The 15481-nt window shown below is 40.4% G+C and overlaps 1 protein-coding gene across 5 annotated transcripts in view; it reads right to left on the reverse strand.

Moving 5' to 3' along the window:
• CAPN5 (calpain 5) overlaps positions 1–15481 on the reverse strand; it is a 63052-nt gene that overhangs the window by 33129 nt on the left and 14442 nt on the right. For 3 of the 5 annotated variants that reach the window (XM_072401678.1, XM_072401669.1, XM_072401698.1), the window contains exon 2: positions 1028–1214. In XM_072401678.1, coding sequence (XP_072257779.1) covers positions 1028–1192 — 165 coding nt within the window. In that variant the 5' untranslated portion in view covers positions 1193–1214. Of the gene's footprint in view, positions 1–1027; positions 1215–1534; positions 1850–5834; positions 5856–15481 lie in introns of those variants that run through there. The other 2 variants (XM_072401708.1, XM_072401688.1) reach the window with 2 other exon arrangements.

Raw genomic sequence — 15481 nt, forward strand, 5'->3', positions numbered from 1 at the left:
ATGAGGAATCTTATTCCATGCACTTAGCACTGACATTAAGTAACACTGGAGCCTTCATGCTTAATCAAAGTCCTGCTTTCAGACAACCAAACAGCGGGGTCACTGCGGCTCAGACTGCCAACAAATTCTGAAATAGAAAATGACCCAGAAACTCTTTATGTGAACAGAGATCGCAGTGCTGAAGAAAGGAATTCCATATCCTATTCTTCTGGTAGGGAGATACGGAGAACGTTGCATGCTTTAGCATCTTGTTTTGCCATTTATAATTAATAGCACCCGAATATACCAAATGCTATGGACCTCCTTTGCACTGGATCATACCATCTTGGTTATGGGGCTCTGCATTAGGAAAAATGATCAGATCTAGTTTCCAATCTCCATATCTATGTTGGCAATGCACCATATAGACCTAAAGAGGTATTTAGGTAATTCTTTGAGGTACTGACCTTCCAGGAAAATGGATCATAATTTGTTTGGCATGGAACCCGTAAACCAAGCAAAAGAACCTTCAATTGGTTGCATTAGTATTAGGATGTTGTTATCATATCTAAAGCTTTGTACAAACACTGTTGGTCATTGATCAAAATGATCATAAGGGATCTTTTAGGATGACAATTCTAGAAACAAGTTCTTTTCTGTTTTATAGATGGGGGAGGTTGAAGTGGAGGCAAGGTTCCTTGGTCATGTTCCGTGTTAATGCCCCTAAACCTCTCCAGGTGTCACGGGGACAAGAAGACAAAGAATAATGGGGATGAGTTGCCAGATAATATAACCTCACCCTGCATAGCTCCGGGGTCAATACCACTTGGAAGATCCAACTACATAACTTTAATAATATTGCATTTTAGCCACCACTGTAAAGGGGTAATCTTTCCACTGCCTCCCTTTTCCCCCCATTGACCCGTACCCTCAAATAAATTGCTTTTATAAATTGCAATAAAAAATTGCTTTTAGTTGGGCCTGAAAATTATTTCAAGGGTTCCTTAGCCATATGAAAACTCATGTGGATTTCTTGGTCTTGGCTTACCTTGGGGCGCTTCCATTGCACTCCTTGGACCCGCTGCGTCTTGTAGAACAGGGAATCATTGTTTGCTGGAAATAGCGGGTCCTCGAAGAGAACTTTTTTCTTCTGGCACTCTTTCTTCAAGGTATAATAATGCTGGTTCTCGAAGGGCTTCACCGATGAAAACATTCTTCACCAGAATTACTATCACCTAGACACAACAGAGAAGAGTCATTACTTAAGTGCGTTGAAGCAACAGATATTGTTAGAGAATCAAGAACTTGAACTGAGTTGCTCAGATATTAACAAATTAAAGCTGGTGATCCTGGATTGACAACAATTATTTACTCTACAAAGCAGGTGGTGGGTGGTGCTGGTGGAACTACTCTCCCGAAGCCAAGTGGGGGCTTGCAATAGGTGAAGATGGCAGCGTTAGATCGGAGGACTGGCACATTGCCTTACAGTAACATCAAACTTTGTTACTTTTCTGTACACATTCACATCGAAATCTTAGAAAAGAGGTGAAGTTACCTTAAATCGTCATCATTTCCAAGAACTCAGATGTTGATGAAGCTCTCAGCTGTGCTTTCACGGTCTACAGAACTATCACTTTCATTCAGACTTAGGAAACCCGTTTTTCAAGTTCAGGGCAAAGGACTCTGGGTAATTGTTCGGGCTAGTTTACCAAAAGTCAGTATTACCCACCTGCCAGAAACAGCAGTAAAAGCTGTAAAACCAGTAGGTGACTCATAGGCGAGTGCAAGTCAGTCATTTATTGGGAAACATGCAAACTGCCAAGAACAAGTTCCTTGAGAACTTTCCCGATTGGGGAATCCTCCAAATACCGATGTTCAGTGGTGCTTGTAAAAATATTGTGCAATATTTTTTTATATGTCTTACATGTCTTTATGTGATAAACTGTTTTTATGACAGGTTACTTAAGCACAGATTTCCTAATAGTTATACCTGCAGATTAGGTAACCCAATTCTTAGACGGGAGACTGCGTACTGTGACCATGGAAAGGTTATCACTAGCCATTTTTGGTAGGGGGTAAAGTTGTTGGAGACCAGGGACATGCTTCATGGAGATAAATCACAATGACTGTTGTACATCAAGGATATTACAACCACTTACAAATGAATATTTCCACTTTTGGGCTTACAATATAAGAATGACTTGTGCTGTCTTTGTTGCATGTTGACTTGTGCTACCTTTGGCCATCTGTCATTGCAAGTCTGCAGTCCCAAAATAAGTACCTAGAAGCCACTTTAAAGAATATTGGTCCTTCCATAACTTGGCTAGGCACCAAAACAGAGACTACCGCCCCCACAGGGACCTTAAGGGTCGCACAGTAGGTGTCAAAGGACGTTGTGTATGGCCACTAATTGGACACTGGGGACAAAGTTTTCATGGCTGTCTGTGTGCACAATAGGGGAAATTTGTCCTCTATTGACTATAGTCATCTGGACAAAAATAGAAGCAGCAAGGGCCCATAGTAATGTGGTATTACAATATCATCCACCAACTACAGATTGGAACAGGGCATTAGGAGGCAGGTGTGAAACAGCCAATGGTGAGCTCATAGTGATGTGATATTACAATATCATCCTCCTACTCCTGACCGGACCAGGACCCTTCAGCCCCAGGTGCAGAAGCAGCCAATGGTGGGCCCATACTAATTTAATGTCACAAAATCACTTCCCCCAACTCCAAACTGGACCTGGACCTTAACAGTCAGGTCCGGAAGCAGCCAGTGGGCCCATAGTAATGTGATATTACAAAATCACCCTCCAACTCCAGACCAGATTTGGACATTTACAGCTATGTCTTGGAAGCAACCAGTGGTGGGCCCATAGTAATGTGGTATTACAATATTACCCCTCAACTTCAGAACAAGCCTGGACCTTAACAGCTAAGTTTGGAAGCAGCCAGGGGTGGGCCCATAGTAATGGTATTACAATATCACCCTCAAACGTCAGACCAAACCTGGACCTTAACTGCCAGGTATTGAAGCAGCCAGTGGTAGGTCAATAGTAATGTGGCATTACAATATCACCCTCCATCTCTAGACAGGCATTAAAGTAACTAATAGTGGATATCCCATATTTGGAACCTCGTCAGGCTCCTTATTATGGCAATGTGACATTTTATAGGTTTTACATCACATTGTTCTGTGAAAGGGGCCCCCTGAAGTTCCAAAAGTTAATGTTTAATTACATGACCTCTACTTTAGATATACCAGAGTAAATGCATATTTGGATTTGAGGAATATTGATTTGCCGACAGCACATGTACATATATTTACTGTATAGTCGAGGCTATTTGCACAGCTCATTTTTTAACAAGATTTATTTGCCATTTAATATAACAACCTCAGCTGCAGTTTTGTTGATGTTCTCCTGTAACATGCGGCTAGTGTTTTACATTTGCATAGTTTTATGTCACCAGCAAAAATGGTTAACGTTCCTTATCTTCCATGTCATTAATAGAAAGGGTGAGCAAATTAATAACAATTTAAAGGCAAGGTGAGTATTGTGCAATGGGCTTATTAAAGTAAATATCACATGGCATTGATTGGTCCGGTGAAAACATTAAACTTTACACACACGTCTGCCCTGTAGCTAATATTGATCCCAAGCTTGTACTACACCCAGCACGATCAATATACTGAATATTACCCTGAGAAGTAATACCGGTAGTAGAAGTGTGTGGATTTGTACACTGCATGAACTCAAAGATACGCAAATGGAATATATAATATATATTTTTTTACCAACCAAAAGATTTCTGTATTTGTCCACCCATCCTGCCCAACGCAGTAGATCTGATTTTTTTATTCTGTTGCGCTGAATATCATTTACAGAGCCTTCCTTGTCCAACCCAGCCACTCCACCTTTCCAAAAAACAATAATCTTTCATGAACATTTGCCACTTCCTCTTATCTGCCGGTCTCAAATCTTTAAAGTGATAACCAGCACCCCTATATAGATCAATAGTCAACCACAGCAAACTGAAGCTGAATGGCACCTTAAAGGCTTCAACAAAGCCGCTTGTTAAAAGCATTTGAAAACATTGTTGAACACTTTGCTCTTTCAAATATGGATCCTGTGTTTAAAAAGGCCTAAGGACATGATATTGTTGATTCAATTAACTCTAGCAAGAATCAAGTCCTAGGACTTATCTTGAAGAGAACACCAACACCAGCAGCCACCGTTTTCACATTGTGGTCTTTTTGGTAATTTGTGATAAGACTCTCTCCCTATCCTTTACCCACATGGAGATCTTCCAGTTGGTAAGAAAGTCTCTATACGGGTAATTGTAGTCTTTTTGTAGACGGTCTGCCTATTCTTTTTCCAATATGGAGATTCTTCATCTATTGAGAGGACTTTCAGAGTAGGGATCCTCTGAACCAAAGGCCAACTGTTCCTCTGGAGCCCACCCAAGCCTACAGTTTAAGAATTGTCTATCTTCAAATGACAGGAGCAACGACCTGAAATATCCAATCCAACCAAAAACCAATCAAATATCCATCTAACAATGAGTTATAACAGCTGCCACACAATCACATTTTTAAAAAATTAAAACTGAATTCCCTAAATAACAAAAAAACTACCCTTGCATTAGGAACACCCTACAGTAGAAGTTGAATTGTCTTTATCATGGAGTTGGTGCCTTCTTGAAGACTTTAACTGCATCTATTAGTTTTAAGGGCTCTTCACGAAATTTGCATGTGTAGGATTTTGTGTCTATTCAGCCTAACAGACAGTTGTGAGGTCAGGTGCTGAGGTTGGATGAGAAGATCCGTTTTGTAATTCAACATTTTAATTCATCTTAAAGGTGTTCGGTAGGGTTGAGGTCAGGGTTCTGTGCAGGATATTTAAGTTTCTCCCAGCAAACTCATCAAATTATATCTCCATGGATCTGGCTTTGTACAAAGGTGCACAGTTATGATGGAAAATAAAAAGTGCCCTCACCAAACAAGGTTGGAGGTGCAGTTATCTAAAATACTTTTGCATGCTGTCGTATTACCAGCATCCTTTACTGGAAACACCTCATTTCAATGATTTGGAGGGGTCCATATAGTCCCAGTTCATTATTGAAGAATAACCAATTTATTATAATTTCTTACTCTTACACCAAAGGCTTTGAAGGGATCTTTCCATGAGCAAAGCACTCATTTTTTTTTTTTAAGATTATACCCAAAACTATGTAGATCTGGAGGCCACAAGCTCCATACCTGTCCTTTACATGACCTTGTAAGATATTAGAGAGGACATCTTGCCAACTAAGAGCTGCTCTATAAACAAATTATTCCCAGACATCCTCTGAACTCGCAGTCACCCCCCATTTACAAGTGCTTTATAAAGATTACAGAATATTCATTTCTTTTTGTTTATAAACTGCAGACAAACTGCTGGAGATTTGTAACTTTTATCTGCAATAAAACTCATGCAGCAACGGGGACCCAAAATATGATACATAATAGCTCATATCGGCTGCTGGATGTTTATAGTGACATGACATTGAAATTGTACAGTCAGTGAGTCACGGCCTTGAGGATACACAGAACCCATCAGGATCTGGAGTGAAAGATGGAGGTCCAAAGAAATCCTTTCTTGGTGGTAAGGCCAACCATATGCCTGGGGGTCATTCTGAAAATACTTAACTTATGATTAAGGCAACATCAAAATGTTCATGCTTAGTTTATCTGTAAAGTGAACCTTTTGCTTCATTAAGGAGAAAACCTTATAGGTGAACTATACAAATTATAAATATCTGTAAACCCTGACAATAAACTATGATCCTGCCAGTAATCTGATAAGCGAATACCTTTCTGTGCCTGCAGAACACATGCAGAAGATAGGGAGCCATCTTGTAGTCCTCAACACTCCCTGTCACCCTAGGACTGGCATGTTGCGGTCAGAAACACCAGGTGAACATATAAGGAAAAAAAATCCTACAGTTACCATGGATAAAAAGAAGTGGCATTTGCATTTTTTTGGCAAGTTTGGAAAAATTGCAGCATCTGCAAGCTAATTTGGCATGGTATTGGTCAACAAAATGTCTAAATGGTTGATTTAGCAATAGTATTTGTTATAGAACTTTTTTTTCACCCAGTAGCAGCGTTTTTATTTAGGAACATAGTTTAAAATGATAGAAAACAGCCTGAAGCTGTTTACACTGGGTGTTGGCTTGATTCCTCAATAAGCCCTTTTAGACATTAAAATGATCCTTTGCCTTAACAAGGATTTTCTCAGAATGAAATGACTACACCGAATTATCATGTTAAAGCACATTGCTGGAATTCCTGTTCACAGGAAAAACAACCCACAACAACAACAACAAAACTACAGTCAATTACACAAAACCTGTACAGACAAACGAGTGAAACTATTTCAAAAGCAGCTCTTGTCCATTAACTGGAAGCTGGCGACCTCAAATATCAATCCACTAGATGCCAATGACCTCACACATAGTATGACCTCTATCTGTTCACTATAAGCCACTAACCTTAAAGAGTATGTAGCCATTATCAATTCAATACAGGCATGCGACTTCACAAAGAGAGACGTACCTGCCCATTTACTAAAAACTGTTGATAATATAGAGAGTGAGACCTCACAGAGGTGTTTGGCCTACAACTGTTCAGTAGAAGCCACTATCCCTATAGAGCATGGGGCCTCTATCAATTCACTTAAAGTTGACAGCTGCCGATTTATTCACTAGAAGCTGGAGACTTCCAGAGCGTATAACCTCTCTCCATTTCAGAGGGTGAAACCTTTGTCTATTCAGTAGAGGCTGCACTTATACAAAGCGCATCCTGAAACCATTAACCAAAAGTTGGTGCTCTCACAGGAAACATAGCTTATTCACTAATTGATGGATAATTGCAACTCTAAAAATGCAGCCTTCCTTCCTTCATTCATTTGGTAAAGGATGGTAACCCAACACAAAGTAAAGCTCCTATTCTTGTGATCTTACAAAAAGTACAACTCCTATAGATTTACTAGAAGTGGACGCCATCATAAATGAGTGCAGCACTCATCCATTTACCCGTTGCTTCACAGCTGGGTGCTGAACCTTTGGAGACTGGGGCATCTATCTAGCCATTGGAGGCCAGTGGCCTCTATATATATTTATTAGTAGCCAGCAACCTCACAGGAAATGTAGCTTCTATCAACACACTTGAGTTGGAGATATCACAAAAACTACAGCCCATATCCATTCGCTTGTGGTAGGTGAGCTCATAGGTGCACATCCTCTAATCCACCATTCAATACAGGCTGGTGAACCCGTAGAAAGTGCATCTTCCAACTCTTTACTAGAAGATAGTGACAGAAAACATAGCTTATCTAACCATCCACAAACAAATACATCATAAGAAGGCAGCCTCTACGAGACACAAATCTATTTGCTTTAAGGTAGGGTATTAAGCATATAATAAACCATATAGACCATATACTACATCAAAAGAATTACAAAAAAATGGAATGAAGTGGAAAAAGGAATGCAACAAAAAATGCAAGACCCTAGTGCTATGTTTTCGCCATAGTTTTCAGTACACCCAACGACATATATTCATCTTCAATGACTTGCGCAGCTCATTCTAGATTTGGAAAGAAATGTAATAATATAAAACTCACAACGGGGATGTATCCCCAGAGAAAGCAAGATAATTAGTCATCCTGAAACCTGTAGACAATGGAAAGTTCTCTACAATTCTCAATCCCACATCCAAGAGCTTCAGCTTCTCATGAGAGCCATTCCCAACAACCGGCCAAGAAAAGTCACAATATGATCAATTCACAAAGCTTTATCGTCAGCCTATGGTGGTTTATTTTCAGCATTCCCTTAACATTTAATTGGGGTAAAAAATAACCATCAATTTTGTAAAAATAAAAATACCTATCCCGGTTAGTGCAGTAAATTCTAGTTATTGGAAAGATTTTTGGATACAGAAAACTAATATCAATGGGATTAAATGAGATCACCATAGGTAAAAAATGATGGTCTTGCGATACTAAATGCAGGATTCTGCGGAACCCATGGGTTCCTGGGGCAATGAGCAATGTGCACCTCCCAGGTCAATGTATCTGACACCAATGATCTTTTTAGTTATCTGTAAGGGTGACATTTTTACCAATGGCCAGCAATGTAGGAGACATTCTTCCCACTGACCACCACACTAATGTACTGTGATCTGTGGATATAGAAGGTGTTTCCTGTAGATCTGAAAGTTATTTCAAGGGTTTACTCATGTAAAAAAAGGTTGAGAAATACCAAACCAGATAGTTAGATTGGAAACTAATAAATAGAACGGAACTTGAGCTGAAAAAGTTGGTTCCAGGAATTGAGCTTTTAGCTTTCTTCATAGTTTTCAATGGTGCCAGGTCACATTTGTGTGGTGTTTTGTCCAAAAATAGTGCCGGGGTAAGAAAAATAAATGTAACAACAGCCTTTTAAGGCGAAAAGTTGTAACATTTTGCATTGTGGGTGGGTAGATTCTATACAGCGCTTTTAGAAGCCATTAATAATGAATGACACCCCTGAAGCATTGCACATGGAGCCTTGAAGGTAAACTAATTCATATGCTAATAGTACATCCAATACCATATTCAAAATGTAAATACAAGTTTCTGTGTTTGTGTACCGAGGGGTTGCCATAAATCCTGTGCCCCCTAAAAAAATGGGGAGGGGAAGCAGTTATCTCTGGTGCAAAAAGGAACTGAGAGCAATTAAAACATGAACAGAAGTTCACACATCCATCCAACTCGACTGCATGGGGTTTTTTTTTCTATTCTGTATTTTAAACCTTCTCTACAGCATACCAGGAGATAATAAAGGGTAAAAATTGATAAAAAATAAGGGTGAAATGGAAAGCCAAGGACTGCAGTATATCATATCTTTGTTTTGGGGGTTTAGATGTGGGAGGGCAGGGCATTTTCAGAGAAATTTGGGATGGACGGGGCGCTCACAAGACAGGTGGAGACGGGCAAGGCACTCAGAGAAGCATGTGAAGAGAGACCATGCATTCACAGAGGCAGGGAATAAAGTTAGATAGGGCTGGGCATTGCACTGACCATCTCCTTGAGAAGACTTCCTTCTCTGAAGCCTATGTTCCAGCACACTGCAGTGCATCCCATAAAACACCTCCCACAGTCCATTATTAAGGATATTGATGATCTCACCATTAAATCATTAAAGGTTTCCCATCCTTCGACCACAGCCAGGCCTCAAATTGCATCTCTCTATGAGAAACCACCAATTTGATTTCAGCCGCCCAGCATCAACCACTTCCATTAATGTACTCCGAGTGCGCCATTCATTTACAGACACGCTAATAGTTCACAGTGTTCTCCTGGGAATGTAGCAAAACATTGACATTTGGTGCCAGAATGTGAAGTAAAAACGTAATAATCACTGTGCTAAGATGTACAGGTGCTAAATGCTTTGTACTGCAGAATACATTATTCCATTCAAGGATGGTTTAAAAAAAAAAAAAAAAAGTTACTAAATGTTAGCTAGCAGACGTTGGGGTGAAGGCTTCATTGATGGCTTAAACCAGGTTTGTGCTCCTGGGGACCATAACGCCATCCAACCACTCAGAATTAGGGTAACAGACTTTTTTTTACTTTGGGGGACCAGAGTTCTCCAAATTCCAAGGACAACTTTAGTTTTTTAAGACCCATCCCACAATAAAAAATGTTTTAGCATTCCAAAAACTTCTTTGATAGAACTGAAGGCCTGGAGTTCATGAGGTTGAGCAGGCCACGTCGAAGCTGACCTAGGTACTCCTAGTCTTTTTCAAGCCATCTGGGAAATATAATTCCAGTTGCATGTTGGCTCTCCTCCAATTTGGCCATGGCATGGACAGAGTCAGTATAAATCTCGAAGGAGTCATTGATCCAAGCCTTATCAGCTTACTCCTCTCTAGCTCATAGAAGCAACAGCTCCACATTTCTTTACCCTAGAGATAAAATATACCCATACATTAAGTCTTGAATATTTGATCAGCAATTAGTTTGACTTTTCATGTGATTAGATTGTTACGAGATTGCCTCAGAATCTTTATACTGCTGAATATTTCATGGCCATGTACCAGAAAGCTCAACGAGAAAACCCCACAGAGATGTTTTGTTTTCGACTTGTACATGAATATAGCTTCACAAGTGAGAAATTACAGGATGCAGGAAAAAAAAGTTTTCAGTAATTTGAAGACCTAAGTCAGAACATAACTTGATGTTTACAGCTGGAAGTCTCTTTAAAGGAAATGGGTCATGGTAAGCCACAGTCTCTTGTAATATTTAGCATTTTCACATAGTAAGGTTATGTATTTTTTTCCAGCAATACAAAAGCTGTTAAAGCTTCCATGTGCTGGTCTACATATGACAGGAAACAGAAAATGATTAATTGACAACTAAAAATACGAGCTTCAACTTCCACTGTGATTGTCACAAGACTCTTCCGGAGTCCGGTAATCTATAGCAACATTTCTCTATTGTGTGTACACAGATAAAGGGCTGACCTACATTCCACATATGAAGATGAATGCAATCACCAACCCTAAACTTCTCTTATGTGCTTATTTTTGGTCTGTTTAATATACTTTTAGAAGTGTTTTGCTATATCTGATAAGTACAAACAATACTTGTTGACTGTGTTAAAGGTTCAGAGCTGTCCTGTGTCCTCTGCACACTTCGTATGTTATCTCAAAGAGACCTCCAAGGTTCTATGTTAGACTACAGAATGAAAAGCCAATGTTTCTTCCAAACATGGGGGAACACTATGAACAATGTTTCAGGTCTTCAAGGAACCCCTGCTATAAATTATTAAAAATGACTCTTACATTGTTGACCATTGGAAGAAATGCCCCCCTTACAGATAGCCAAAAAGATCATTGGTGTGAGTGGTAACTGACCTGAGAGATGCAAATTGCTCATTGCTCAAGGAACCCCTAGCAAGCCTGGTTGGGAAAAACTGGAAAAATGTTTTGTAGAGAAGGGCTGTCCAACTGGAAGCCCCCCTAATCTTTTTTAACCCATGAGTCACTAGATAGTACCTAAAGCAGAGAAGCATTGTGCCAGCATCCATCAGTGCCTGTACAGTGGCGTGAAAAACAATCTACTAGCTGTGGTCAACTGCCATCGATGGTGGGCTTTGTGCCCCATTGTTGGTGCCAGTAGGGCAAATCATGCCCAGTCATTGGAGGCAGCCTGAAAGATCAGTGCCCTATCCCACACGCCAGCAAGAAGATGGGTGCCCCAACCCTCACGCCAGCAAGAAGATGGGTGCCCCATCCCTCACGCCAGAAAGAAGATGGGTGCCCCATCCCTCACGCCAGAAAGAAGATGGGTGCCCCATCCCTCACGCCAGGATGGGTGCCCCATCCCTCACGCCAGAAAGAAGATGGGTGCCCCATCCCTCACGCCAGAAAGAAGATGGGTGCCCCATCCCTCACGCCAGAAAGATCATCGGTGCCGCATCCCTCACGCCAGCAAGAAGATCGCTGCCGCATCCCTCATGCCAGCAAGAAGATCGGTGCCCCATTGTTTAGGCCAGCATAGGGAATTTTGCCCAAGCATCATTGGTGTCAGAAAGAGGGTTTGTGCCCCATCGTTGGTGCCAGCAAAGGAACTATGTCCCATCTTGGTGTCAGAAAGAGAACTTGTGCCCCATCATTGACACCAGCAAGACATATATCACATCATTGGTCCCAGTGAGAACAATAGCGCCCATTATTGGTATCCATCCGAAGAATAGTTCTCAGAGATCCTGATCAAAGCATTAGTTCAGCGCTGTGTAATATGTTGGTGCTTTATAAATCCTGTTTATTAATAATAATAATAATAATAATAATAATAAGGGCTACATTCACCTCACAGGTTGCAGTTTGGACATCACGAATACAAAAGAATGTGTAATATTTACAAAGAGGGAAGAGACAGAGGCCAGTGTCAATGAACCAGAAACATAACAATAGGCGGAATAATGGCATGTATTGCATACAAGACGTCGCGGTAGGAAGGTGAACAGTTCGGCTCAAATTAAAGCTTTGGGAATGTTTACTCCTTAGGGCAAGTCCACGTAGGGCAGTGCCAGGGATAAACACTTGGCTTCATCTTCAGAATCATGACAAAGAAGAAAAGAAATAGAATTAAAGCTCTGGAGACTGTAACCAAAGCATTATTACCAGGCTCTCCCAGTATGTATCACTATCCACACAGATCATGGTTCCAAGGAAATCTCAGCCCTCTGTGCAAACACAGCAAAGCAAGAAGTGAGCTACAGAACAAGAAGGTTTAGGAGAGAATGTATAGCCACATTTTCTTTTTTAAGCAGACCTATTATCTAATTTTTTACTTTATATGAAAGAGTGGATAACTCTTTTATATAAGCCAAAAAAACAAATTTTTAACTATTTATTTTGAAGGGGAGTCAACTCCAATTAATTTTTTAATGCCGCGATGGTAAAGACTGAATGGGAGGCCATGGGATACATACATAACGTATTCCAGGGGGATAGGGAATGAAAAAAAACTGCTGACCTCACGCATTCTGGAAGGTGCGTCACCAGATCGTGTGCCTGCGCAGTGCCAGATCGGGTGACATATGACCCAAAGAAGAACCCGTATGAAAAGAAAAAAGATGGCGGTGCCCAATGTGCAGTCTGCACTGGAATAAGGAAGAAGGAGGGGACGACACGGGACCCCTGCAGAGGGATTGATGGCTTTACAATTAGAAAAAAGCGTTTTTTTTAAATTTAATGATAATTCTGCTTTAAGACGGAATAAAATCCAGTTTATTTTGTGTGTTGTCAACATTTTCCCCCTCAGTGGGAAATTTGGAATTCCCTTCCCTTCATTTAGTCTCATCAGTAATAATAAACAAATGAATCTCTCCAATAGGGATAGGGGTTCCTATTCTTCAAAACCAAATTAAAAGCCTTGGCTTTACATACACTTCAAATGTCTGCAATGGAAATCTGAGATTGGTGGATTACAGGAGAGCAGTCATAACATCCAAGCAGTATCTAGTTAACAACAGATGTTATCATTATGTATTTATATAGCATGGAGGTATTACAGCACATCTTACCGAGTCCATGTCATTAAAGACTTGTCAATCACCAACTAATGGAATAAGGATTCGCTGTGAAACTAAACAACTTTTGACAGCCCACAGAAGTGACATTACAGGGCTCGGAAGAATTATTATTACTATTACACAGTATTTATATAGCACTGACATATTACGCAGCGATGTACAAAGTCTATAGATATATCACTAGCTGTCCCTCAAAGGAGCTCACAATCTAATGTCCCTACCATAGTCATATGTCATTAGTACAGTCTGAGGTCAAATTGGTGGGAAGCCAATTAAGCTAATTGAATGTTTTCGGGATGTTGCAGGAAACCAAAGAACCTGCAAGCACCTTGACCAAGAATTGAATGTTTTGCTGCAAAAAGTAAAATGTTAACCTATGAGGCACCATATTGTACATCACAATAAAAGATGGCAGGAAAAGGCAGAGAAGCAGACCTTTCATTATGTAAGTGCAACTTGGGATTGCTTGGCATGCTCCAATTCTTGCTTCACCTTATGGTCAGATCGGCCTCATATAAACACAGCACAGGTTTGCTTTATGAAAGCACGTCTTATATCCATCTACTGCCCAGCTCTCCGGCCTAACTTGCTGCATTCACCAAGCCCCATTGGATTTCCATTAGAAATCTTCTTATCCCTGTAATGGCCAGGTAAATGCCGCGCTTCATTCCCAGGATTATATTAATCTTTAGGCTGGATTTGCACCTTTGCCTTATTGACCCGATGCCTTTTACTCTGAAATCAATAGACATACATCAAAATCTCAAGATATATGTGCATCATGGTGCATGCCAACCTGTCATGGTCTACTTATAGAAATATGACGTGTGTGTACCCGTTTGAATTGGCATTGCATACTTGATGTGTATTTATGAATTTCAATGTAAAACGCAATGTTCCTTAATACTGAACAAATACATTTTTTTCAGCCAGCAGACACAATGAATTTGTTTATTGAACGTCTCCTCTACAGCCTAACTCTCCCCTTTTTAAAAATGTTATATAAAAGTAAAATGCTTGAAATCATTTTTGTATTCTTTTTTATAGTCACAAGCTTTATGCACCCTCAAGGCTCTTTTATGCTAAAAGTTGACCTTAAAGTTAAATTCCAAGATAGCAACTAAATAAACAGCCGTACATACACGTGAACTGTTCTGTCTGTCGAAAGATTTGTATATTCAGCACGGCCAGGTTTGTGATTCAGGCACTGGGTCGGTGACCTCTCTTTCCTCTATTGCAGTTACAGCAACACGGATTGTTCACCGAGCCACCTCCTGGCTGACGGTAAAGAATAAAAGTGCTCAGAACATAATCATCAACAGTCTGGAGCCAGATCGGCAGCAATTTTATCTTTGGAAGACCAAGGACAGATCCGATGTAAATTTTGCACAATACTGACCAATTTGGTGGCTATTGTGATTGGCAATTAATGGATCAGAAGTCACATTGTGTATGAGATTTTACCCTTCTGGTTGTTTGCACCATGCACATTGTGCTCAGATTCGGATCACATGTAATTGATGAAATAGAACTTGTGTAGCTTAGATTTACATTTTCCAACCCAACAAAATATGTATGTGACACATTGACACGGATGTGTTCAGCACGTTGGTTTCAAATCCTTATCTCTGGGAAACACCCAGCGAACACGTTCTGTGTATGACAGATTAACCCCCCACTGCCTGGTGATGACAGACAACACGTGACGCCTCTTAAACTAAATTGTGGTAAATGGAGGAAAAGAACACTCCGAGCAGAGCTCATCTGTGGTTTCAGTTTTCAGTTGTGAAAATGTCTATGCAAAGACGTATCGCCATGATTGCAAACAAAACCCAACAAAATATGGAGCTGAAACTTGCAAAGTAAAATAAAATTTCTGGAAGTTTGACAAAATTTTGGCAAATAGTTGAATCGTGGATAATGAGGGAGCTCCAAGTCATGACTTTTTGCAGCATGTGACATTGAGCGGCCAATCAAACACCAAGTTGTAGAAGCAGGTTGAGTCACATAGTTCTCTTTTCTGCAAACCCAATTGTGAGGGAGCAAAGATAAAAATTCGATGGTGGGGCCATCAATATAGTAAAGCGTTGGTTTCTGCATGCAATGGATAGCTGTAATGGTCACCAGTCATAAAGGATATTGCTACTGTTTCTTTATCCTCAGATGCCATGCTGATCCCCTGGCCTCCCCTGACCCTCTTCCCCATGCGGATCATATACAAAGTTCAAAAAAGTTTGGAAGCAAAAAGATTTCCCCAGTTTATTGCTCAGCGAATGAGACAGCCCAGCAGATACTCCTTCATTGGCCAGATCTGTCTCCCCCACATGGAGTCACCCAATCAGGGAGAAGTATCTGTTATATAGCTTGAGCTA

The sequence above is a fragment of the Pyxicephalus adspersus genome, chromosome 1 (assembly GCF_032062135.1).
Source record: "Pyxicephalus adspersus chromosome 1, UCB_Pads_2.0, whole genome shotgun sequence".
Taxonomy (NCBI): Eukaryota; Metazoa; Chordata; class Amphibia; order Anura; family Pyxicephalidae; genus Pyxicephalus; species Pyxicephalus adspersus.